Source organism: Myiozetetes cayanensis, unplaced genomic scaffold (assembly GCF_022539395.1).
Source record: "Myiozetetes cayanensis isolate MyiCay16 unplaced genomic scaffold, myiCay2020 scf12, whole genome shotgun sequence".
Classification (NCBI taxonomy): Eukaryota; Metazoa; Chordata; class Aves; order Passeriformes; family Tyrannidae; genus Myiozetetes; species Myiozetetes cayanensis.
Genome location: NW_026086826.1, coordinates 12406241 through 12433615, shown reverse-complemented (window position 1 = coordinate 12433615; position 27375 = coordinate 12406241). Strand labels below are relative to the sequence as shown.

The 27375-nt window shown below is 47.4% G+C and overlaps 1 protein-coding gene across 3 annotated transcripts in view; it reads right to left on the bottom strand.

Moving 5' to 3' along the window:
- The window catches only part of DNAJC6 (DnaJ heat shock protein family (Hsp40) member C6), a 44014-nt gene that overhangs the window by 13744 nt on the left and 2895 nt on the right, over positions 1-27375 (bottom strand). Inside the window, exons 2-7 of one of the 3 annotated variants that reach the window (XM_050307434.1) lie at positions 21320-21449; positions 7725-7875; positions 6864-6913; positions 6629-6777; positions 2822-2944; positions 401-534 (exon numbers count right to left, since the gene is read on the bottom strand). In XM_050307434.1, coding sequence (XP_050163391.1) covers positions 401-534; positions 2822-2944; positions 6629-6777; positions 6864-6913; positions 7725-7875; positions 21320-21332 — 620 coding nt within the window. In that variant the 5' untranslated portion in view covers positions 21333-21449. Of the gene's footprint in view, positions 1-400; positions 535-2821; positions 2945-6628; positions 6778-6863; positions 6914-7724; positions 7876-21319; positions 21510-27375 lie in introns of those variants that run through there. The other 2 variants (XM_050307432.1, XM_050307433.1) reach the window with 2 other exon arrangements.

Here is a 27375-nt window from a genome sequence, read left to right as displayed (position 1 = left end):
GTTGGAATGGACCTTTAACAGTCATTTAGTCCAACCCCCTGCAATGAGCAGGGACATCTTCAACTGAAATAATAGAATGATTCAGCTTGGAAGAGACAGGTGAAGTTCAGCTCTCTGCCCAGGGCAGGACCAGTTTCACAGCTCTGTCTCAGGCCTGGGTTATGTGCTGGGGTATTACCCAGCCAGGAATCTCCAAAGACAGCAATCCCACGGCCTCTCTGGACAACCTATTCCAGCACCTATTCACCACTTCACTGCTTATTTCTGAGACGCAAAGTGGAGTCTGAACACCTGTCTCAGCCTCGGGCTGGGCACACAGTGCCAAAACACACATGACAGGGACTCAGGCAGTTTTTAGCATGAAGAATACGCCTCATAGAGTTTAGTCAGGATCCTGTACCTCCTGTGAGATGGCCACAGTACAATTCCAGGTCTCTTTGTGTTCAGCAGGTGCATGGCAAGGCCAGGACTAGAGAAGAGGTGACAGAAACAGAACATGGCGCTGACCAGAACCGCTGAGGCTGCACGGCCATCCTGTCAGAAGGGGCAGGGGAAGAAAAGTGTGTATCAGAGAAATCCTTAAAATTCCAGCTCTCCATCTTTCCTTAAATCACAAAAAATCATTTCTCCAGAAAAACTAGGATTGACACCACCAGCTGATGAGGATTTTTCTGTTCTGTGTCATTTGTTTAATACCCAGGACTTCAGCGAGTGGCAGCAGCCTGGATCAAAATTAAGATAATATCAGGGAGCAGCCAAAGCTGAGGATGGTTTAGACTTGGTTTTAAAGCCCATAAGTATATTTTGTTTGCAAATGTTGGTGTTTCATGGGTGCTCTCAAACTGTAATATTACAATTATTTCAAACATAGGCCTGGAAGTGACTACAGGGATCAGTGTACACCCATCCCACATGTGCAGGTACTTGTCTAAGAGAATTATTCTGGAAGAGTTCATAAACAAAGAAATCCAGCCCAAGGCTCCCTCACCCGAACACCTTCACAGCCCACAAGCTACAGAATGTTCCTTAACAAGTCTATGGGGATTTTCAGGGTGATTAAGGATAAAAGTACATTTGCTGGGTCAGATCGATGGACCAAAAATACAGAAAGAGCAGGAGAAAATCAGTGTATTCCCAGTGCCCTGGATCCCTCCTGTACCCAGGAGTATAGAACAAGATGAGTCATGTGAACTCTACCCCAGCTCTGGTGAGCCAAACAAAGAAAAGTCCTTCCACCAAAATCCAGGTCTGGACATTCATGGCCCAGTGATGGGTATGAGAACCTGCTCAGTCCTGCCAGAGTACCATGGCACCCAGCTCATCTCCCACGTGTCAGAGGGGACGGAAGATCCCAGAACTCAAAACTCATTTCCAAGGAAGAAGTAGGAAAGCTACGGCCCCATCAGGCAAGCAGTCCCCTCAAAGTCTGGCACAAGTTAAAAGTTATACAGAATCATTAAATCCCAGAATGGTTTGGGCTGGGAGGGACCTTAAAATCCATCCAGTCCCACCCCCTGCCATGGGCAGGGACACCTTCCACTATCCCAGGCTGGTCCAAGCCTGGTTGTTCCCAGACCCAGACCCTGGGAACCTACTTGACGTTAACAGGCAGTTTGCTTTTTTAAGGTTTAGCCCGTGCCAATTGCTTCTGACAAGATCTCTCAGGTCCATATAAACCAAGGGGGCTTCTGCAGACTTGTTAGAGAGTGTTGGAAAGGACTCCCTGTCCTTTACAGCATTATCCTGATATTCATTGCTCAAAGGATAGTAAAGGAATTTGATTCTTGAGCTGATTTCCAGGACTGGAGGCATCAAGTGCATCTTCGTCTCTGTTTGAAGGGAATTTACATCCCATAGCCTCTGGCTGTGCTGTGCAAGGCAGAAATGCCAGACTCATATGTGAGGTCTATGCAATTTGGGATCAGTCATTTCCTCCGTTCCTCCCAGTTTATGCTGATCAGGGCTGACAGCCTCCTGGATTTAATTTAGGCTCCAAGAGCAGAACACAACTCTCCTTTTGGGCATTGCTGTCAGTATGAAAGACCGTATGGGGTAAATTACAAATTAGTCCTACAGAATCACACCACTGCAGCTCATCTACACTTTGTCCTGTGCTGGATAACCCTTGTGGGAGATTTACCATTTCAGCTGCGCCGCACAAAGAGCAGCAGAAGGCAGCTGGGCTCCTTCAGCCAGACCTGACAAGTACTGATAGCAAGAGACTTCAACATTCTCAGATTCACAGTTTGACAGAATTCCCATCTATGTGTGTTCTGCCCAATTTCCATCAACCTTCAGTCTGCAGGCTCCGTTTTCTCCTGCAACTACTTAAAATAAAATGTGAAGTTATAGAATCCCAGAATGGCTTGGGTTGGGAGGGACCTTAAAGCCCATCTAGTCCCACCCCCTGCCATGGGCAGGGACACCACCCACTAGACCTGGTTGGTCCAACCTGGAATTGGACACTTCGAGGGATGGGGCAGCCACAGCTTCTCTGGACAACCTGTTCAGCTGGGCAAATCACAGCAGGCTGGCAACTCTTACAGTAGGTTCTCAGATGAAATTCAAACCTTTTTGCTCCTCTACAGTTCACTGCTAGAACAATTGTAACCTCTCTGGCTTTGCATTCCTGCTTCTTGTTCAGTGTTACCCCTCCCAGCTTAGCTCTACAGCTGCACATGGAAGATGAAGTCCCTCTCTATGAGTTTTATTACATCCCTTTTTCTTTTAGAAGCTGCCCCCCCCCTTGCACACAGACTCTAGACATGCAATATGACTTATGGCTCGTCACGTGGTGACTTTTTGGTCACTCTGTACGTACCATGCAGTGGATGACACAGACATTTTTGGGGTTCTGCTGCAGCCAGTTGTGCATGTTCTTGCAGACAGCGTAGAGGTTGTGCAGACTGGGTGCCTGTCGGACTGGCCAGCTACATTCAGACACCTGCAGGAAGGGCACCAGCAACAGAACCAGCTTTGTAAGAGCATTAAGCCAGGCCTGCTTTACAAATGCTTTCTGCCCAGAAACCTACTTCCCTTTTACAACCTACAGTTGTGCTTGAAACCTGCTCCTTCTCTCCCCATGCATAATTCTGCGCCGTGACTTCCATGAATGATGAGGAGGCAAACAAAAAAGCATTCTCAGTCAAAAAGCATAACACTGATGTGTTGGCCCTGACTGCACATTTTTAAAAATTTACATTCCACGTCAGATTATCTCAAGTGCCCCTTTCATAATGCTCCATCTCACATTGATTTCTGCCATATCTAAAGCCTTTGTACAACCTGTCCCTAAAAACTACTGCTCTGATTTGCAAAGGGTGCTGAGCATCTGTTGTTCTCAGTCGTTTTGTGTCACACAATTTCCAAGCTCTATGTGACAGATATTAAGCTGATGAAAGGGAAACTTCTGTTAAAAAAAAAAAAAATCATGTCTGAATAAGTATAGTTAATATATGAGCCAGAAAAATGAATGACTCCTTAGAGCTGAAAAACCACAAATCCTAAAGTATGTCTAGTTACTATTCATCAATGTACTAGTTCTGAGTCATAACACTTATCTCCAGAACAGTCCTTGCAGTCTCAAGCAGCACATCAAATAGCCTTAGACAGACACCTCCCTTTCATCTGGTTTTAATTGAATTTTTTTTTTTTTTAAAGGCATTTCTGGCTAGAAGAAATTTAAAGGAGAAATGTCATGAGGCTTGTCCTCAGACAAAGAATTGGTTTTCTCTCTCGGCTGACATTTGGATCCTGCTTAATGAGAACAGGTAAGGAAGGAGATGATCTGCCCAGATGTTCTTAAACAGACATATGATTCCCATACCTGGTTCATCTCTCAGAGGAAGGAAGTGCTCCAGGTTTCATAAAACTTGAGCCTGAGGTTCTGTCTTACACCTGCACAACATCTTGGAGCAGAACCAGTCATCCTGACTCAAACCAGAGAACCACCAAGCTGTGTGTTGTGTCAAGTGACAGCTCCAAGGACTCCCAGGGGATGCAGGGACAGGCCAGGCTGGCAGGATTGCCTAACCCAGGAATCCATCCTGCTGGCAGAGCTCTGCTTAACATTTGGTAGACTTTTGTCTAATTTAGTATCTAATTAGATATTTGTCTAATCACTTCTTAGACTCATGAAAGTTTTTGGTCTCCAGAATATCCCAAAGTTCAGCTGTGCCCTTGGTGAGCAAATGCAGGTTTGTGTTGTAGAAACCATCCAACAAGCCATAGCATGTTCAAGGTTTGGAAGGCAGGGAATGACCATTCCCTATTCATCCTCTCTGCAGCATTATACTCATCCCCCACCTCCTCCTGTCTCGAGAGTTATGGTTTGTCTCACATCCTTCATTTTCCCTTTTAGAATTAATATGAACAGTGACCCTTTCACTGACGATCTTCTGAACAAACCTCACACCAACACACTGTCAAGCATCTGGAAAAGTCATTATCACTTGTCTAGTAAATAATATACACTTCCCAACAGTCCATAATTATATATTTATGTTGCCTATAATTACACATCTGCCTGTTGGTTGGCAATTAAGAAATTAAATCCGCTCTATGTAGCATTTTGTTTACATCAAACATAACCTCCCCACCACTCATGACACACAACCTCGGGGGAAAGTAACAGGAATTCTTCTAGAGCTCTGGGAATGAGCAGCCAGAGATTGTTTTACTTTAGCAGTAGGGCAGCAAGTGCCAAGAATGTGACCCATCGGGGACTCTGAAGTTTGGGTTTGTTTAATGTTATATTTGTGTTACATGTTTTGAAACTGCTCAGGCTTCCTCAGGCAGATGTGAGGTCTCCTCTGCTTTCCTGTTGGGGACACAGAGAGAACAGAGCACAACAAGGTCTCAGTGTAAGGAGTCATAAAATGGGTTGGTTTGGGAGAGACCTTAAAGCCCATCTCATTCCACCCCCTGCCATGGGCAGGGACACCTTCCACTGGAGCCCAGGTTGCTCCAAGCCCCGTCCAACCTGGCCTTGGACATTCTCAAGGATGGAGCAGCCACGGCTTCCCTGGACAGCCTTTCCCAGTGCCTCACCAACCACTCATAGTCCCCTGTCCTCCTCGAGAGACTGGGCACCTGGGGCTTTGTGACCCACTCAGCCACATCCAGGCAGGAAAATAGCCCAGCAGGACATTAATTCATCTCCCTCCTGTGCCACTACGCAGCAGAGTGACCTACTTTGATCTCAGGAACAAAAAAGTTTTCAAGAATGTAGGAATCCAAAAGCTTTTCATCCTGACATGCTGATCCACAGTAGAAAACAGTCTGAAGGTGATTTCACCTCCTTGATGGCCCATTAGTATCTTTTACAATATATATGAGGTTCAACCTTATAATTGTGTCATGTGTTGTGCTGTGCACCTTCATTTTCATGTAAAATACTTGCAATCAGTACTTTCTAGCTCATAACCTGAAAGTACAACATTTTATTAAAAAATGCATCTTTTTTTCCCTGTATGAATCAGGGCAGTGGTTACAAAGCACCAGGTCGTGTTTTGAGAGTGATGTACAAAGTCACCTGTTAAGATTTTGAGTAGGCAAAACTCAAGGTTGGAGGAGTTATAGACAGATCATACAACAATAGAAGTTTAAAGCTGGGCTGTCAGAAGTAGATGGACCTTCCTCCACCCACCAACAGCAAGTGATGCACCAGAACCAATCAAGACTGAAGATTCAGAGCCCTTGATATCTTTTAATTAGTTTTTCCTGTTCATTTACTCATCTTTGCAGTCATGGCTGGTTACTGATGGTCACTGAGAAATTTGCTCCATGAGGGAGTGATTTCTGGTGATCAGAGCAATTGCTGAAGGTAAATTCAGCTATACCTCAAATGAAAATTAAATTAGGCTTACAGATTAGATTCATTTCCCCTGACTGAGGGTTAAGCCTGGCAACTGCCTTTGCCTTTTTTGTTGAAGGCAACAAAAAGTTAGAAATTAAAAAAAAAAAAAAAAAAAAAACAAAACAACAAAACACATCACTCCCTTGTGGGAGAAGGAAAGAACAGGAAGTTTTTGGAAAGATTAAATCTAATCTTGCATTTCACCAGCAGCATTTCATAGAGATTTCCTCTAAAAGCCATTAATGAACCAGAGCCTCGCAATGCTCCCATAATGCTGCTCTGGTTATAGAGAGGGAAACTGGGCCACCGAGTGGAGGTGGGTTTTTAAAGTCACAAGAGCCAAAATGCCCCTTAGAACCAGTTTCCAGTCCTGTGCTTTGCCTGCTAAGGGACCCTGCTTGATTAGAGCACAGGATTGTTCAACATGAAAATAATCTACCTTCTTATACTGGTGATTTCTTTCAAAGCCCTTTCATTTTATTCTTTATTTCTCTTCAGCAGCTTCTAACAGCTCTGTAGGAGCTCCGAGCAGCGCAGGCTCCACTCAGTGCCTCTTTCTCACATAAGAATTATGCCCTGAACTTTCCAGCTCTTTAATCCCTGTGATCCCAGGCATCAGCTAAGACCCAAAAACCACCACAGCAGCTTAAAAACACCTCTAACTCTTTAATCATCTTCTTACATTCTGCCACACTCAGAAACAGGACCTGGTGCCCCTTTTCCCAAGGAGTTTCACCCCCTCCTCCTGTTAAACCCTTGGGAGACACTCACCCTGTTGTGGAACTTGGCACTGCGATAATATTTGGGGGACAAGTTGAAGACGGTGTAGTGGTCGGGATGTCTGGAATCCAGAAACGTCCTTACATCTTCAATGTGGTTCCTGAATCCCAGCTCCACGCCTTCAGCTGGAAAAGACATCACTAGGAAAGCAAGGAGAAGCCAGGTTGAGTCTTTATGCAATTATGGGATACTACAGGTTGGATTTATTCACTAAAGCAGCACTTACCTATGATTCTTGAGGTAATGTAAGAAATATCCAGCTCCCCCTTAGTGTAACTAAAAGAAGACGAAGCAGGAGACAAACATTACAAAAGCAGCACATTAGAGGAATCAGAAGAGTGTTTTCCCACAAAAATCTACTTATCACACAAGGAAAAATTATCTTAAAAATAGGTCTTAAGAGGGAGCAAATGGCTTCCTGCAGACAGTGACCCAGCCTCCCTCTCTACACATGCAATTAACTGGCTGCAGGACTTGCAAAAAAGGTCCCTTTTCCCTTTTGTCATTAATTTTCAGTGCCACTTTTCCAGAGAAATCTCTGGTAGGTTGCCACTTTGCAGATCCCTCAAAGCCTCTGAGGTCTTGCATGCATTAAGTTACTTTAATTTCTTGTAGGCCTGTATCCCTTGGGGGTGGGCAGAGAGCCAAGCACAGGGGAGCACATGCCAGCACAGTCACCAAAGCAAAGTCACCTCAGCCCTTTCTTAGATTCAACAGGTGGATTTAGTGATGGGAACATCAGCAAGTAGAGCCTCAAGAGAGGGCATCGATATGAGCCAGTTTTCAGTGACAAAATATTTAAGTGGTAGCTGAGTTAGAAGGACCCCACAGAGAATCCTCCAGGAACTGGAGACCAAGTGCACTTGGCAGGGGATGCTCATTTACTATGAAGCTTCAATTGTTTTACTTTGGATTTCCTGCTTCCTTGAGGTCAAATACCAATTATGAGACAGAATCAAAGAAGCCACTTGTGATTTTCACCTCCTTCCTTCATTGTGTTCCCTGGGAGTTGTGCTGTGCTATTCAGTTGGCAGCTGGGACTGGCACCTTGCAGCCAGTGGTTTTACCTGCTTCAGCTGTACCGTACCTGGCAACAGACTGCATGACCTTGGAAGATGTGTCTTTCAGGGTATCCTTCAGGTTATCCTTCAAATTGCTGAAGAGTCTCCCTGCTCCTCCTTTCACCATATCTAGCAAGCCTCCCCCATAGCTGGACTCCATGTCTGGTGATGAGGCACCTTCAAGTACAACAAAATCAAAGGCAACATCACTTGTTTGGAACAAACCCACGGAGCCAACAGTCCCACTGCACTGGTCAGACCCAACATATTCCCAGGGGCTCTGCCAAGTGAAGGAAAACGTGGCTTTACTGATCAAAGTTAAGACTTCCCAGAGATGAGGGATGGCACATTCTTGCCAGCTGAGCTCAGAAACAAGTCTTAAGATGCACCAGAGGTGGTTTGGGTTGGACTTGAGGAAGAAATTTTTCACAGAAAGGGTGATTAGACATGGGAAGGGACTGTCCAGGAAGGTGGTAGAGCCTGGAGGTGTTCAGGGAATGACTGGACGTGGCACTCAGTGTCATGGTCTGCTTGACAAGGTGGTGTTGGGTCATAGGTTGGAATGGATGATCTCAGAGGTCTTTTCCAACCTAATTGATTCTGTGATTCTGTGACCTTTAAGATCCCTTCAAACCCGAGCCATCCTATGATTCTAAGCTCCCTCATCTCTCCAGCCGATCCAAAGCAAGACCAGCTCTTCATCATGAAGTTGATTTGTTGGTCACAACCAAGGCCAAACCAACAATCACCTCCACAGGGGTAAGAAAAAGGCCCTCACTAGTTTATACAACACTATATATATATATATATATATATATATACATAAAAATACATTTGACTGCAACTGGATGACTGAAAGTTTTCCAGCCCAAATCATTCTGTGATTCTACGATAAAATGATATTTTAATTGCTTATCAACTATAAATTAAGCTCTTGACTACTTTAAAAAATGGATTTCTGTTCACTAGGCCTCAACTATTTTGATCGTAATGAATTTTAACTATATTAATCATATACATTTGTTACCTCATTATCTCTGGTTCTAGAGCATGTCCAGGAGTGGTCTTATATACACACTACTGAAATATTGTTCACATAATCATCATCATCATCATCAAAAGAAATATTCTAGAGGCATTCAGAATATTAAGAAACAAGAAAAAAATGCCATTAAAATGCTAATTTACTCTGTAGATTACCAAACCCATTTAAGTGGCATTCACCCTTTCAAACCTGCAGTGAGATATCAATAAATCCTTAAACTGGAGATTCCATGGGCAAAGTGATGTTACTTATTCCCCAGTGCTTAATGCACTCTGATGTCACGATCCACATGCACCTCACCCCTGTGCTAGACTGGTAAATTTAGAGGCCACCTCTTCTCCTCTGCTCTCTGCCAGCTTCAGAACAGAAGGCGCCTTCTCAAGGAACAGTGATATTTCTTTTGCCAAAGTACTTGCAAGTCTTCACTTCAAATATGATTAAAGAAAAAGAGAAAGAAAAAAAAATCAAACTAACTCGTTGTCTTGAAGTATGGACTCAGCGTTAGATCTCTCCTCAAAAACTTTGTTTTCATGTTACTCTGTGCTAGAAGAGCCGGGGGTGGAAGGAGGAGGAGATGTTCAAAAGGGACTTTCAGTTCTGCAGGTCAACTTTTAACAGAAAGGAAGGCAGAAAGGTGGTAGCTCGGAACAGGGAAAAGGGGACAAAGGGATCAGAGGGCTGATGGCTCTGGACAAATTCTTACAGTTGGAAGTGCTGTAGGAGAGGAGAGAAAGGCTTCAAGAGTACAGAAAACCTAGAATCTTTAGAAATCCATCTGAAGATTTAAAAAAGGGAGAGAGGAGGAGAAACAGGGAGAATTAAAATTTCACTGTATTTCTCAAAGAATCCATTAATTCCAAGTTTCCCATGCCCACTAAAGCAGAGGAACAGAAAGGATGGCTAAGGAAGAAACAGAACAGGGAGGGTCGAGCCCCACATCCCACACATGTTCCTTGGATACCAGCCACCTCGCAGGCATCACCACCGCTGCCACTGCACATCCCTGAGCCCTGCTCAGGGACAGCTTTGTTTGCTCTCATTGAGAATGAAAGTCCTGAGAAAAGAGCAGCTGAGTTGTCCCTCCAACCCCTGGCCAACCTGCAGGGACTGTGACCTGTGCTGTGGCACAAGAAGAACCAAGGACGCTCCCTGAGGTGGAAGGGACGTTCCAGTGGCTGCTCGCTCTCTGGAGGAGCAGGAAGGAAGGTCAGGTTTCTCCTGCAGATAAGGTGATCACCAGGAGCTTCATGAGGTGGTGAGTGAGCAGCTCAACAGCATTTCCCTGCTTGGAAAGATCTTCCCACCAGACTCAGAAGGTGAACCCAGAAGAGGGAAACAGTTCTTTCCCTCAGCACAAAAACAAAGGGCACATTTTATATTGAAATGAAGTGCCCAAGGCACATAACACCCTCTCCTTCTCCTTCATCCCACCAGGAACTGCATCACAGGTGCTTATCTGTTTATGCTGTGACCAAAGCCAAAATTAAAACTCACAGACCCCGCACAAGCCCCAGAAGCATCTCCCAAGGAGAACTTAGAGCACCTTCCAGCACCTAAAGGGGCTCCAAGAGATGTGGAGAGGGACTTTGACAAGGGATGGAGGGGCAGGAAAAGGGGGAATGGCTTCCCACTCACAGAGGGCAGGGTTAGATGGAATACTGGGAAGGAATTCTTCCCTGTAAGGGTGGGGAGGCCCTGGCACAGGTTGCCCAGAGCAGCTGTGGTTGTCCCATCCCTGAAAGTGTTCTAGGCAAGGTTGGACGGGTCTTGGAGCAACCTGGTCTAGTGGAAGGTGTCCCTGTCCATGGCAGGAGGTGGGATGGGATGAGCCTTAAGGTCCCTCCCAACCCAAACCATTCCAGGATTCTGTGGCTCTGGTAGGTCAGGAACAGGAGCTCACAACCTTATCTGCATGGAAATAGTTTGCTGCAAGTTGTAAACGCAGGAACTGCCACAGGAGTTGGAGTTGCTGCCTGGAAGACTCACTATGAAGAATCAGCCTCTATGTAAATGAGCTGCACCCTGTTCCTTGCAGGACAAGAACTCTTTATTTACCCAGTTATTGGATACTCCCCAAAGGCTCAGTGAGAGCAGTGCTTCTGACCTGTATTTGTAGCACATGTTTCAGTGGGATCACTTACTGATAGCAGCCTTTTCCTTTTTAACCCTGGAACTTTTAACCCAGGGGTTCTGCTGCCAGGAGGGCTCTTCCTGACCAGCTCTGCTCAGCGATGGCAAGGATGACCTCACTGAGGTGCTTCAAGGCACTGGGGCAGTGTGGAAAGAGCCAACTTCATCCAGTGGGTTCGTGAGGTGAAGTTTAGATTTGTTCTGGTGGAAGGACTTGCTCTGACCCGATGCCTGCCCTGAGTACAGACTGTTCCATGTTCAGAATAAGCCTCCAGCAGCCACCAAATACAGCAACAACCTGCTGCATTTCCTTACAAACTAAAACATCCCATAGCAGCATCCTGGCATGGTCCTTCCTCAACAGCAGCCAAGGGATAAGATTCCAGCTGAAAGAGCCCTTGCTGACAGCACCAGCCTTGTGTTGTACAGAATGGGAGCTGAAGAGTGTAGAAATCTTAATTAAAGCACTTGAGTGCTCTCCTGGCTGATTTTACAGCACATCAGGAGAAGGATGTGCAGTGCAGGGGGAGAACATCTCCTCCCAGGGCAGAGAGAGCTTCAGAGGAGAAGGCTGTGATCGCCAGGGGAGTTCAGAGGGAGGTGCTCCTGTACAGGAATGGCTGAGGGTGGTTCCCCTGCCTGCTGTCCCACCATGACCTGCTCACCAAAGACACTGGTGTTACACCAGCACTTGCAGCGCTTCCCCAGGACAGCTCTGACGTGCTGGGAGCTTCCAGAGCCTGATACTTGTTATTGTCAAAAGAGACCCACTGTCAGCTGTCTTCCCTTAACAGGACCAATCCATCAGCGTTTGTATCAGCCAGCCTAGGAATGCACAGGAAGAGGGAAAGAAACTGTGCTGTAGGCAGAGGAAATACCCACCTCCCCCCACCCCCAGAGAGGAACCCTCACCTCACGTCCCCTCGCTGCAGTCCCATGGGCAGTGTTTGTGCTTATCCTCAAAAGCAAAGACACTTAAACCAGTCCAGCTTTCAATACTGGGTTTTGGGGCCAGTCCAGCTTTCAATACTGGGTTTTGGGGCCAGAAATGGGTGAATGAAGCAGATGTGACTCTGAGTGGTGGGGATATTTTGACCCTTCCACCATCACCTGCAGCTGGAGGGTCTGTGGGGCACCACAGAGGGACCAGAAACAAAAGGTCACACACTGCCACCAGCTGATGGAGATGCTCACTGGTTGGAACAAGTGAGAAATTCCTGATTTTGAAGCTTTCTCTGAGAAATCTGCACACCTTGGTCCTCATCTGCCTGGGAAGGTACCTGAGCACCAATCCCACCCCAGGCAGCCCACAAACCCTACCAACCACAGGGAAGGAATTCCAGCTCTCCAGAGAACCAGGAGGGGAAATGAGCCGACATTTAAAAGGCATTTAAGACTCTGTCAGTCTGAATATTTATGCTGATGAAGCAATTCTGAGCATGAGAGCAGGGAGGTGAAAGCAAGAAGTCTGGAAATTGAAGATTAGCAGAGAAGGACTGTGTTTCATAGGTTACTTAGCAAGAGTAAACAGACCTTTTTGCCTGTAAAGGGCAGACAAAAAGCAGACATGAAACCATAGGAAAGGAAGCAGGTTTCCCTCAGTCTGCCCAAACTATATGTAACAGTATCTTCAATGTCAAGTGATATATTTTTGCTCAGAGAGCTGCTGCCTGTGCTTTCTTCAGGAATGGAGTGAGGAAAGAGATAAATATTCCCTGTTCCTTGTCTTAGAATCACAGAATGGTTTGGGTTGGGAGGGACCCTAAAGCCCATCTCATTCCAATCCCTACTGCCGGGTAGAAAAGCATTAAAGCCTTCACCTCCCACCCTCCCAAAATAGTGGTTTGGGAGTATTAAGTACCCCTCTGTACTCTCTTCCAGTGGTACCACAAGATCCTGACACTACAATGAGAAAAAACTTGTTTGCTACTGTGTACATGTCCAAAATTCCACATTTCTGGAAGTTTTTAGCTGCTCTCTGCAGCGATCTCCCTCCTCACAATTATTTCTGGGAGGAAGGAAGGGTTGTTTGCTTGTTTTATCCCCTGAGACTCTTACCCAGGCACGGTGCGAGAGGGGAGCACAGTGGAGATCACCCTGTGCCTTGACAGAAAGGGCCCTTTTAAAGTTCCCTGAGCTGAAAGAAGTCGAGGCCGCTATTGTTGTGGCCTTAACAACAAAGCCTGGATTGTTTTTAAGGAACATTCAACAACAAAAAAAAAAGATACTATTTGTGCCTCTGCCTCCCCCATCGGCCCCGCCAGCCAGCGGAGGAGCAGCACAGCTCACGTTCCTCCCACATGCAGCTCTCCCAGCAGAGCTGGGAATGTGGGACGTGCTTTCCCACCAGCATTAAGGGATAGAAAGCTGCTACAACCCCATCATCATATTTGTGGGCTGTCCCTTGGCATTGCAATGTGTGGAGGGGAGGAGGAGAAGCCCTGGGGCAGGAATTGCTGCAACAACTGCTATTGGAGCATCCTTGTGTAGGTACATCGTGTTTGGGGGGGGTATTGTGTGCAAAAAAGGGAGAAACAGCCCAAACTATCCAGGCAGAGCAGAGTCAGAGATCCCTGGATACCCACAGCCTTCCCAACTCCTGCCATTCCCCACATTCCATCTTTCAGGGGATTGCAAAACAAACCAGACATCACCAGAGGAGTTTAGACTCCTGTGTCCAGGGGCAGGGTGACAGGAGTTTCTAACTGCAAATCTCTGGGCAGGTGGCTCCTTGGATCCAGTGAGATCCAAGGGCTTCATTTGCCAGCTAGGCTTGGAGTAACCTGATCTCGTGTCCCTTCCCATGGCAGGGGGTGGAACCAGATGAGTTTAAGGTCCCTCCCCATCCAAAGCAGCGATTCCATGACTCTGTTTTAAGAGCACAGCCTCAGTGTCCTGAAGCCCAAACCTTCCTTCCAGCTGATACCTCTCATCTGGACAGCTACAATTTATCACATTTAATCAAAATCTCCAAACCATCTATGCTGTTATAGGCATTTGAATCCTCTCTTAGATCAGATGTTGCCAAAGTGTCATAATTACATCAACTCTAATGGTCACTGAGTGGTGTTTTACAAAGGGGCCAGGGAGAAAGCAGCAGCAGCAGGAGCTGCTAAAACAGCAATAAAGGGGCATTCACAGGAAAAGAAACCTCTTCTACCTGCAGAAATTACTTGGAAAGTTCCTCAGACTTGCACACCCCCTGAAGACTGATCTTTTTTCCCATTTTTTAGCTACCAGTCTCATCTGTCCCCTCCTCCACCACTGTCCCAGATTCCTAGTAGAGTTAGATTGCCTACAAGGCTGAGCACAGATATCCTAAAGTGTTATTCCATAAAAACAGACAGCCAAACGTGTGCAAAGTAGGACTGCAGGACAACAGCAGCAGAGCAGCCTCCAATCACTGAATAATCCCATCACTGAGACCCCCGAGCCCAGGTTTTGCTCATCCTGACACTTTAAGGAGGCACTATGCAAGTGGAAGGCTGCTTTAGGGAGTGTAATCCCCAAGAAAAAAAGGTTAAAGCTCCTAGAATTGATTTTAGCATGGACAAAGAGAAGCTTAATGATGTTTGGACTCTCCAGGGGCACAGGGAAGCAGAAGATGCATCATGAGCCAAGGAGCCTAATGCAAGATAAGGGCTCATCAGACCCCAAATCACCTGAGATTATAAACCAGTGTTATCTCTCATCCCCAAAACCTGTGTGGTTTGGCTGTTTAGCAAGAAGTGTATTAACAGTGCAACTGATGAAGACAAGACCCCGCAGTTCCTGAGCACGAGGGAAAAGCTGGATTTGCCAGAGGGGAATCCCCCAGAACACAGCCAGCTCCAACAGGAGGGTACAGAACAGAATTCCAGAATCCCAGCATGGTTTGGGTTGGATGGATCTTAAAGCTCATCCAGTCCCACACCCTGCCATGGGCAGGGACACCTTCCACTATCCCAGGTTGCTCCAAGCCCCATCCAACCTGGCCTTGGACACTCCCAGGGATGGGGCAGCCACAACTTTTCTGGGCAACCTGTCCCAGGGCCTCCCCACCCTCACAGCCAGCAATTCCTTCCCCATATCCCATCTAACCCTGCTCTCTGGTAGCAGGAAACCATTCCCCCTTTTTCTGTCCCTCCAGACCCTTGTCCAAAGGGTAAAGCCAGAATTTCTTTCCTAAGCTGGCAATCAGCACGAGACACATCCCCAGCATCACATCTTCAATAATTTATTCAACTGAGGAAGTAGTTGAGCCTTTTTTAGTTGTTGTTTGGGTTTGGTTTTTTTACTGCAGCCTTCCAGCAATTAGCTGGTACTGCTCCATTCAGGCCTTTTGCCTGGAGTAGATGGAAACTGCCTCAAAACAGGAAGGTTTAGGTTGGATATTGGGAAAATTTCCTCCTGGAAAGGGCTGTCCAGCCCTGGCACAGCTGCCCAGGGCAGTGGTGAAGTCCCCATCCCTGGAGGGATTTAGAAGCCATGTAGATGTGACACCTGGGGACATGGGGCAGTGGTGGCTTTGGCAGTGCTGGCTCGGACTTGTTGGTCTCAGAGGGCTTTTCCAACATGAGTAATTCCATGATTCTGTGTGTTCCTTCTGCTGTTGGACAACACAGGGTCCCAGACCTCCCTGGGGAAGCGCTGGGAGCCGCTGGCAGCACACTGCAGGGTAGAGGAGCTCAAGAACCCTTTTTGTGCTTTGCCATGACAAAATTGTAGAACTAATATTGCATGAGCCCAAGGCTTTTTATCCAAAGGTTCATTTGAGACTGCTTAAATGTAAATCTCATGGAAATCTGAAGAATTAAGGTATTTCTGCTTTTACTTGAGAAATAGTAACTAAGGAGTGCTGCTTGTGCCATCAACCAAACAATGTGGAGGATTTACACAAAGAAGGGGGCTTGCTCCCATTTTTTAGAAGAGCAGTGATATTGAGAGGGGAGGGAGGGAATTACCCCCCAGTATCTGCCAAATTTGTTCCATTTGTTATGTATTTGCCCCTGTGAAGCTCATACTACAGTGAACAAACTGCAGGCAGGGCCACCAGCACAAACCATGAAATCAGTCTTTGAGGTTGATTGACGTTCTCTCTGCTTCTCCTCCCTGTCAAAACAACTAAAAAAAGACAAGACTCCTGCCAACAGCAAATCATTCAAGTGTCCAAAACACACCAAGCAAACAAAGGAGTTGTTAAACTGAACCTCCCCATTTGAAAACGCAGCGAGGAGAGAACACAAGACAACATTGTCAGCGCCGCTCTTTGTCCCTGTGCCAGTGACATGGAGATGTCTCTCTTCTGACTCAGTGAAAAGGAATCACCAGAGTACAAGAGATTATGTTTGCAAGTGTAAAACAGTTGAAGAAATCTCAACTTCAACACTTGCAATTTATTTCAAATGCTCTTCTTTTGCAGCTACTCTGCCTGAGGAAGCACAAGCCAGTCTATCCCCCAAGTGTTTAAAAGATATTTTCTATATTATCTAGATTATAAACACCACAGAAGAGCACAGAAAGAGGTTTTTTCCGCTTTCATAACATCTATTCTTGCTGTTACTTTTTTATCTTATTTCCTAGAACCTCTTCTTCTTTCAGTGCTCAGCCAGCTGCTAAGAAAGCTGGCAGAGTGCTAAGAAAGTATTGAATGCCACAGCAAAAACCCAAATAAATTGCTTCTTTGCCTGTTTCTCATCTTGTGAGCCCTTCCAGCAACTTGAAAATAAAGAGACAAAAGCAGTGCTACACTGATGCTCTGCTTGGAATCTGCTTTTTGAAGTCACAGTGTTTTGTGTCCTGTGAGCTTCAGCTTCAGCTCAAGTCTCTCTTTGATCCTCCCTTCCCTCCATCCTCAAACCTTCAACCCAAGTCCAGCACATTTTCTGGAGGAACTGGCAATTACCAGTAACACACAGTAACATGTGCTGTGATCCTGTTCCTATACTGAATTTCCCAGGTTCGTGGAATTTCCCAGGCACAGCCACTGGACACAACCTGGGGAAGACCATAGAGCTCCTTCCAGTGCCTAAAGGGGCTCCAAGAGAGCTGGAGAGGGACTTTGGACAAGGATATGGTGGGACAGAACAAGGGGAAATGGCTTCCCACTGCCAGAGGGCAGAGTTAGATGGGATATTGGGAAGAAATTCCTCCCTGTGAGGGCGGTGAGTGGCTAGGATGGAATTCCCAGAGAAGCTGTGGCTGCCTCATCCCTGGAAGTGTCCAAGTTCCGGTTGAAGAGGGCTTGGAGCAACCTGGGATAGTGGAAGGTGTCCCTGCCCATGGCAGGGGTGTAATGAGATGAGCTTTGTGGTCCCTCCCAACCCAAACCATTCTGGGATTCTGTGGCAGGGTCAGAGCCCCTCTGGGTCAGCTCCCTGTCCAGCCATGAGGAGATCCTGCCTTCCAGCAGCGACCCCCTCCCACACAGACCATGCTCTTGGTCCCTGGCTCTTGTTTCTTTTCCCTCTCCACACTAAGCAATACCAGTCCTAAAGGATATTATGCCAATAATCATAAGCACTGGGAAGTTACAGCAAAGCTGTAACCTCTGATTATTTTCCTTGTAAGAAGCTGTTTATGACACTGTGAGTCTGCATTAAGAGAGGATGCTTTAGGGTCTAATACTGTGCATTAGCTTAAAGAAATTAATAGAAAAACTCAACATGAGCCCACTTTCTCAGCTCATGTGAGTTATTGTCACTGCAGAGACAGCAAATACAGGCACATTTGCTAAACCAGCAGCAATTTGCGCCAGAATTGCCAGTACGTGGCCTTCAGCACAAATCCTGACCTCCCCAACATGTCTAGTTGCTCACTATTAACCTACACACACATCTCCCACAGAGCAAAGGGCAGTTTCCTGTGCCCAGAGAACAATGCCCAAGTGTGGAGGGAATTTAATACGTGGGGAGAGGAGAGAAAGGTTTGATTGTCCAGCTCTTTAACTTCATTGAGGATGGTCTTCAACTGCAGAGATGTGGCCAGCAGGACCAGGGCAGTGACCATCCCCCTGTCCCTGGAACTGGTGAGGCCACATTGAATCCTGGGGGCAGTTCTGAGTCCCTCACAACAAGAGAGACATGGAGGGGCTGGAGCGTGTCCAGGGAAAGGAACGGAGCTGGGGAAGGGTCTGGAGCACCAGGAGTGGCTGAGGGAGCTGGGGTGGCTCAGCCTGGAGAAAAGGAGGCTCAGGGAGGACCTTCTGGCTCTCTGCAACTCCCTGACAGGAGGGTGCAGCCAGGTTGGGGTCAGGCTCTGCTCCCAAGGAACAAGGGACAGGACAAGAGGAAACAGCCTCAAGCTGTGCCCAAGGAGGTTCAGGTTGGATATCAGGGAAATTTTCTTCCTGGAAATGTCTGTCCAGCCCTGGCACAGCTGCCCAGGGCAGTGGTGAAGTCCCCATCTCTGGAGGGATTTAGAAGCCATGTGGATGTGGCACTTGGGGACATGGATCAGTGGTGGCCTTGGCAGTGCTGGGGAGTGGTTGGACTTGATGGTCTCAGTGTCCCCCATCCCCTGGTGACACAGCTGTACCTTCAGACTGCTCCACTCCTCAATTGCCAACAGCCACTTTGATAGCTCAGGCAGCAGCTGTTCCACCCCACAGGAAACCATCATTTAAAATCGGGGGGGTGGGGGGGAAACAATATAAGGACAGTCAGGCAACTGGGAAGGACTTAAAGGGCTCAGATTTGGCCAGGGTACCTCAAGGATTTCACCTTTAGGGTCTGACCCCTAATTACTCAGAGAAGAGGCTCCTCTGCCCACCAAAACCCAGCAGCACAGCTCCTCTCCACTGATATATGTCACCAGTTTATCTCACCCTTTTCCTTCACAAGGAATTTGGGTCTCTTTTCCCAATGGAAATGTGCTCTACCACTGCCCATCTCGGGAGTTTCAACTTTGGCATCATTTGTGGGAGGATTCTCAAGTATTTGTAATATGAATCTATTCTCTACTTGAAAGAAAAAGCAACAAAACACAGGGGTGGGTGGTGGTTTTTCCTTTCTCCTATTAAGCCAGAATCCCAGCCATCTTATTTTCCTGTCTTTCTCTTACACTGTTCCCTAATCCCCCCCTCAACTATCCATCTTCAGACTGCTCCCTAATCCCCCTCCCACTCCAACCATCCATCTTCAGGCTGCATGAAAGATAAATCATGTCCCACCATTCATGAGCAACTTCAATTACCAAATCACTGGAAATCACAAGCACACCTGGGGAGTGGATGTGGTTCTTTAAGCTTTTGTGATTTCATACTTTGCAAAGAAAAATGGCTTTGCAGTGAACTGATAGAAATTAGACATTTATCAGCATAAAGTCTTCAGATGAATAAGGCAGATACAAGGATGGAGTTCAGAGCATCACACTCAACATAGGGGTTTTTAATTTCATGTGAAGATTTAGTAACACCCACAAAAAAGTCCTTATTAAAGAAAAAAAGCATTAAAAAACAATTCAAGGACCACATTAGGGCCTCATGTTTGTTGCTGCTTAAGTGTCAGTGGTGTTGTTTCCAGTACCTGTAAAATTTAGGCAGTGAGAGTGAATTAAAAGAAGCAAATTCTGGTTAACACAGATCTCTAAACCATCAGCTTCCAAATCCCACAGACAGCCCTTGATCAAGCCCCTGTGTTTAAGGGGAGAACGTCCTAGAAACTGATAGAGTCCATTAATACAATTCATGCTCTGGGACAGAATCGCAGTAGCTGGATTGTGGAAATCTTGAGTATTGCAGAAAACCTGTAAATAAAGGTATTTTCTGGCTGTCCATGAGCACTTTTTTTTTTGCTCAGCAGGGAGAGGACAGGCTTGAAGAAAGCAAAGAGAATGACTGCAATAGCTACACTCAGATTATACACCAAGATGATGCGAGACAAAGCCTTGGCTTGACACCTGCCTGGGTGTGAACATCCCCTCCCACAACACTCCTGTGTCTGGTCCCTGCACTTCTAGGAACTCATCCAGGTAATGGCTTTGATGATAGGTATTAAACTGCCCACAACATCTAACCATCCCAGCAGATGGAGGAATCCAAACCACTGGAACACAGCAGCCTACTGTGAGTAAGGAGCTGCTGGCACATCCTGTCATTACGAGCAATTGCAGCAGAGACATCGTGGCAGCAAATTCAAACATGTTTCTGAAGTCTAGGAGTAAAAAAAGTTAAAAAAACCAAAGACAAGCCCTAAAAGAATCTTGAAAACAAATTCAAATGGCAACTCAAATGGGAGAGGGAGGAAAACATGACTCTCCACCCTAGAAGTGTTCACAGACAGGCTGGATGAGGCTTGGAGGAACCTGGACTAGTGGAAGGCATCCCAGGCATGGGTTGGAATGAGATGAGCTTTAGGGTCCCTTCCATCCCAAACCAGTCTGATTCTATGAGTCTTATCATGGAGAAATTAAAACAAAAATCAAAGTAAGACTCTTCCCACCTAAGCCCAGCCACGGCTCATTAGGGTTTTTTATTCCCTAGAGAAGAGGTTACGACATTAAAACAAAGATGATGTGCTTGTGGAGTGCCTTGGGCCCACCCTGTCCTTCATGGAGTAGTACAGGAGTTTTTATTAGGAACTGTAGTGACAGGGTAGAGAGTAATGGGTTCAAACCCTGTGAGGGTGGGGAGGCCCTGGCACAGGTTGCCCAGAGAAGCTGTGTCTGCCCCATCCCTGGGAGTGTCCAAGGCCAGGTTGGACAGGGCTTGGAGCAACCTGGGATAGTGGAAGGTGTCCCTGCCCATGGCAGGGAGAGGAACAAGATGGGCTTTAAGGTCCCTTCCAACCCAAACCATTCCAGGGTTCTCTGATTCCATGCTGCAAGATCACCCTGCTCTAACTACTGGACATCATATGTGGTCTCCCACAACCAAACAGGGTGTTTCCCTGGGCAAGTCTGAGCTTTAGAAGTTCTCTGCAAAGGCTGTGGATGTTCATGGAGATGTGAACAGCCAATGAACCAGAACCAGAGCCAGTTCCTTCCGAGGGACCACTACAAATCCATCAGATGGGTACTCTCGATTCCTGGCCATCCAGGCAAATTTGAACCTGTGATTTAGAGGTGAAGAGCTCTCTATCCCATTACCAGCCATAAAGACCATCTGGTCCCTTTACTCCCTGATTAAAAAAAATGGTGCATGCAGTGCATCATCTACCAGAATTAATCCAACTCAGTTGGACGAGTGCTGTCCAGAGGAGGGGGGGATAAACAAAAAACAAACAAACAAAAATTTAAAAAAAGAAAAGTAAGGATAATTCTGGGAAATAAGTCAGTTGGGGAAAGATCCCAAAGCACCCCATCCATTTTAGCTTCGGAACAAGCTTTGTCCCTTGGCGGGGGGTGAGGCGCTGGATCCCTCCATCCCACCGCCCGCGCGTGGACAAAGGGCCCTCTATTGTCCCCGGCCGCCACCCCCAGGCCGGCGGGGCCCCCCCACTATCGCGACAGAGCCCGCCCCGCCCGTACCTGAGCTGTCCATGGTGCTGCCGCCCTCGGCGCGGGGCTGCGGCTGCTGCTGCTGCTGCCGCCCGGGGCTCCGGCCCGGCCCCGGCCCCGCCGCGCCGGCCCCGCCGCGCTCAGCGCCGCTGTCCACGAGCTGCAAGGATTCATAGCCGTCACCGCCGGGCTTTTTCCGGTAGCTCCCGAGCAGGCTCATGGGCGAGCCGGGCGCGCCGGGAGCTGCTCCGGCGCCGCGGGCAGGCAGGGAGGGAGGGATGGAGGGAGGGAGGGAGGAGGGATGGAGCGGTGGAGGGAGGGGACGGAGAGCGCTCCGGCCGCCCCGAGGGGAGGGGAAGGGCGGGACCGAGCCCCCCCGCACTCCCCGCCCCGCCGGAAGCGGGCGGGGAGGACGCGGCGCCCGGGAGAAGCATCTTGCGATGGATGGAGCGGCCGCGTCCTCCCCCACCGCCAGCTGCTGCGAGCCATCAGTGAGAGCAAAAGTGCTGGGCTGACACCATTTCCTTCCCCAGGAGGTTGTCCCTGCGCTCTGGCACGCACAACCCGCTCCCCGGAGCGGTCCTTGGGCCGCACAGCTGGCACGGGGAGGTTCTCAAGCAGGGATAGGCATTAAGAGCTTTCTGTCACACCAGGGAAAGGTGCGTTCCCTGGGAGCGGGCCAAGGTCACCGAGTTCCGGGCTGACACAGCCAGTTCTGCAGTCAGAAGAAGGAGGGATGGCACAGCAATGTTACACTGAGCCTCCAAAATCCTAAAGAGCATCCCTGGTCCAGTTTAACACCGGGGCTGGATGAGTAACCAGAGAGGGTCCTGTGTCATGATGGGCTACATGGGATGATGCATCAGCATCCCGAGCCTCAGCCTGTGCCACTGCTGGCTTCAAACTGGTACCACCCAGCTGAAAACTGGTGCCACCTTCTGCTAAACCATTTTTGTTGTTCACATGCATTTTAGCTGTTCACATGCAAACAGATTCTAGACTAACACAGAGTGTGGCCTTGGACAACTGATGAATTGCATCTTGCTTGTTTGCATTTTGCAGCCAGGGCTTGTAGATCATAATTTCATTTTGCATGGAACAGAGGAACTGAGGGATGCTCCAAAGGAAATAGCCACTATTAAACTCTTCTAAATGGATTTCTTTGTAATATAACAAAAAAATAGAGCCTAAAGGAAGCCCTGGAATCCAGATATGAGCATGCCATCAATCTCTTGCAGAAAGGAAAGTCCTTTGCTGAGAAAACTACTGTGGATTTGCTTCTAAAATAATATCACCAATAAGCGAGGCCAGGTTGGACAGGGCTTGGACCAGCCTGGTCTAGTGGGAGGTGTCCCTGCCTATGGCAGAGGTTTGGAATAAGTCCAACCAAATAAGTTCCCTTCCAGCCCAAACTGTTCCATGATTCTGTGATTCTAAGCACTTGTGTAGCAATACCCATAACTTGGAATTTCACTGACACTTGGCTTAAACTTTCCTGCTTAACCCTGCAGGGCAGTGGACAGCTGGTCCAGCCATACCTTGTCATGTGCTATTGTTTATGTAACTCCTGAGATTTTATGTTGCAGAGCAGACAAGGTACATCTGTGACCCAGAATTTGCCCAGAAAAGCCCGAGCAGATTTACAAGCGGCAAACTAAAATGAACTAACCTGACGTAAATGTTTGCAGTCAGGAGCAGTAACAGCTTGAACTCAAGGTGGGGGTTCTGTGTGTTCTACCCCTCATTACCAGGCTCAGTACCTTAGTCTGTACAGAGCAAAACGTGGATTGCAACACTTAATAGTAGGAATGGGTCTGACTCCCTCTTGGCACCCATATGCAGCAAGCTAATAAGGAAAACATAAAATCACAGGTATTTTCTGAGCTATTTTCTATATTTGAAGAAACTTGGTCTAGTGGAAGGTGTCCCTGCCCATGGCAGGGAGATTGGAACAAGGTCTTTAAGGTCCAACCCAAACCATACTAGAATTGTGTGATTTTTACTAGAGATCATCTCTATTTTTCTCTACTGGTCAATTCAGGATATGACAATTCCTGTGCTCTGGGCTAAAAATGGGAAATTTGGGGCTTTCAGGAGGATTTTCATGCATTTTGCTTGTGCAGATAACAACCCAAACACAACAAAACAGGCTCTCAAAACAGGGGGCACATGAAGGCTGGGTAGCATTTCCACGAGCACCCAAACCCACTTGCACTGGAAGGAAGTGCAGCCTCTTAGAGGGAATGACCTGGGGAATCTGGCACAACACAAACCCTGCACAACTTATCCCATCTTAAGCCATCCCCTGTGGTCTCCAGCCTGCTCTGCTGCCTCCATCCACCAGCTCCAGAAGCTCAGCTTAGGCAAAACTCAATATCCTAAATCCAGAAGTCATCTCTCACTGGTGAGCAGGAAGGGTCTGTCTGCACTGGGCAGCAAAAGGAAAGTCCAACTGAAAATGTTCTCCTGGAATGAGGGTACAGGGAAGAGGAGATGTTCCCCTTCTCTGAACACCATAAGAGGTCTGGATAAGCTGTGCTTATCCATGTGTTTTCTAGCCCTTTGGGAAGTTCAGCTGAAGAGAATATATAAAGCAATATTCCCCTCTCCCCCATTTCTTCCTTTTAAGTTCATGAAGAGCCACATGGTTTCTCTCTCTCAGAGATCTACAGTATAAAAAATACTACAACAAAAAACCTCCAGACCACAATCAAAATACATGTTGAATTGCACATGACTTTCAAAAGTGAGGAAGGAAGAGGTAGGGAATCAACTCCTCAGAATTATTCATTGCCCTCCTTGCAGATTTATTGATTGGTGGCTGATGCCACGACAGACTATAGATGAGCCATGATTGATTGGCAGGGCTGGCAGGGGCCACGAGGGCTGGGGGGGACATTGAGGACATGCTAAGGAGGATTATGTGTTGCTCAGGCCTCGAGAGATACAAACCCTCCCTGTTACTGACCTTGGAAAAAATTGATTTGCCAACGTCTACCTCGCTGTTTTGCTCTGTCTGGGTTGCAGCCTCTCCTGGGTAAAGTCTCTCTTCGTAGCTGTAATCAAGCACCAACTGTACTGAGGTGCAATTTCATTTTCTCCACCTCTCCTCCAATTAGCTGAACAGTGCAGGTGAAATATTACACTCTTAATCCTTCACGAACACAATTAAGCTGGGGGGTGTTGTTATATTTAAAAATATAGCTTGAAAATTAATTTAATATCTGGAGCAATGCTTTTAAAACTCAATATACTGAACATTGTTCCAAAGACACTCCACTGTGAGTGCTGAACTCTCCCTGCACAAGGTGTTTCTGCAAGAAGTCCAGGTGTATGTGTACAGAGTCATAGAATCACAGGAGCACGGAATGGTTTGAGTGGGAAAGGGGCCTTGAAGATCATCTAATTCCAAACCTCTGCCATGGGTAGGGACACCTTCCACCAGACCAGGTTGCTGAGAGCCCTCAGAGTTATAGAATCACAGAATCACAGACTGGTCTGGGTTGGGAGGGACCTTAAAGCTCATCTCGTTCCACCCCCTGCCATGGGCAGGGACACCTTCCACGTGTTTTGTGAGCTGTACAGCAAGGATTACACTTCCTTCCCTCTCATCTGGAGGCTCCATTCATGGCTTGGGCAGTGCCATGGGCTGCCCAGGAGCATCGATCCCCCTGCACTCCTCTGGGAACGGGCACATGGCAGCAAACGGGTCCAGGCTCTTGGTACTGGGCCAGAAATATGATTTCAAAGCAGTGTCTGGACTTCTGCTGGGGATAAATAAGTAGCATCTGGACTGGAATCAGTGATGGCCATGTGGTTCCTTTCTCTGGATGTAGGAAGTATGTCCATGCCTGGCTTTGCTGGAGGAATAAGAAGCTGTCACAGCCTGCCTGTGAGCATTGTCGTGTTCCCAGCGTGGGATGTGGTGTGCCAGGGGCAAACAGGGCTGATGTGTGGGGATTCATGTGGAAAGAGGTGGGTTAAATGACCTAATCCCTCATTAACCTGTCCTGATGTTCAGGAACTTCCAAACTGGGTCTCCCTGTCTTGTTCATCTCTAACAAAAAGCAGACAGGGCTCTGAGATGGTTTGGGTTGGTTTGAAGCATTAGACTCAATTCAACCTTTGTTTTCCTCCATTAGAGGAAGCCTCGAGCCTTTGCTGCAGTGAAACCCAGCACAGTGTCAGTGCCTGGCTGGCAGCTGGAGCTTCAGCTGCTCAAGTGTCCCCACTGAGGATGACTTAGGATGTGACAAGTGTTCAGCTCTCTCTCCACCTTCTCTCCCATCCCTTCCTCACCCTGAGAGCCCGCACCATTAAGTGTAGCGCTGTGTCAGCATATTTTTTATTTCATGCCTTTTAGTCTTTGTTAAAGTGCTGTCAGGGATGATACACAACTTACTCATTCCAGCCCAAGACTTTATTTTGGAGTATTCAAGGATTCTTCTGGCTCCTCAGCAATGCTGAGCAGCAGAGCTGCTTGCCAAGGGCTGTTGGAGATGCTAAAAATGTACATGGTTCACAAAGAAAGAGGATAAATGTATGGGAAACGGATCTATAAGAGGCCATTAAATAGGAACTGTTGGCTCAGGAAGTCCCTGTTGGAAAACTGGAGGCTGTACAGCCATTCAAAAATCAGGTATTTTGGTAAAAATCAGATATTTTGTGGCCTAACTACCATTTATTCATCATTTCCCACTCACTGTGAGGTGAGTGGTTAAATTCTAAGAAAAATCTGGGCATTGGGTGTTGTTTGCATTGGAAAATGGCCTTTGGTAAAAAACAGGCAGAAAAATTATACAACCAAGCGTCGTCCTGGGGTTGCATCAGCTCCAGCTGCTGTGCTGAGGGTCAGGCTCCAGCAGCAAACAACTTAATGAAAATGGTCAGGTCGTGGCTCTCAGGTAGCTCCAAACAAGGATCCCTCAAGGAAAGCAGTTTTTCCATGAAAACAGAGGGAAATCACAGCTGGCACTGCCAGCACATGCTGAAGACTGTTACCCACCTCACCCACTCCCATGGTTATTGCACTTTAGGATGTATGGGATGACGGTTCCCAGGGCAGGAATGGGCCACGGGACACTTATCCTCACTCCAAGCTTCAATGGGACAGATTGTCTTGGATGGATATGGAAGAGAGGTCATAAGGGACAGGATGAGGAGATACAGGTGAATCTGATGGCACAGGAGGGTTGGCCAGAAACCCAACATGTCCCCATGAATGTGGTTCTACCATCTGCCAGAACTTGGTAGCACAGTTTTGATCTAACAGGAAACATTATATTATTGGGGCTTTGTTGCTCTGGCTGCAATATAAAACATTAAAAAATGATGTCTAGCTCAGCTCATGCAATCTGCATCATCCTGAGGCAGTTTGGGTTCAGATTTATGACACTCCTCGTTTCCAGAGTGATACTCAAGCAGACTCCACGAGGCTGATGCGGTCACCCACAGTGGTGGTTCAGTCCGTGGGGTTCTGTGCAGTTTGGGATGCGGTTCAAGGGGAGTTACACCCAAGTGCATTGGGATGTGAATAGATTGCAACTGGCACAGGTTGCCAGGAGAAGCTGTGTCTGCCCCATCCCTGGAAGTGTCCAAGGCCAGGTTGGACGGGGCTTGGAGCAACCTGGGATAGTGGGAGGTGTCACTGCCCATGGCAGGGGGTGGAACGAGATGAACTTTAAGGTCCTTTCCAACCCAAACCATTCCAGGATTCTATGGCATTGGATACAGGATGCCAGAAGTTTGGTCCTCAGGGACATCACAGCCCCTTGGAGCCAGGAAAGGATAAGGCTGGAGATGGACACCTTCATCCTTCTCCTGGTGACCCATTTACACCAGGACAGGTAACAAACCCCACTTGGCTGTTTCCCACAGCACTGACTGAATCAGGCTCTTGTGGATCTCACAGCTTGGTCTGTCATCTGGGAGTGCACTCCTGGAATGCCTTCAAGACACAAAAGCTCCATGGACACACAGATGGATAGTGCTGACTCAGCAGAGAGCAATATTGCAGGGGCTGCTCTGCAGCACGTGGCTTTGGAATAATTACACCGTGTGGCTCCCAGGCTGGGAGTTATGTGTGG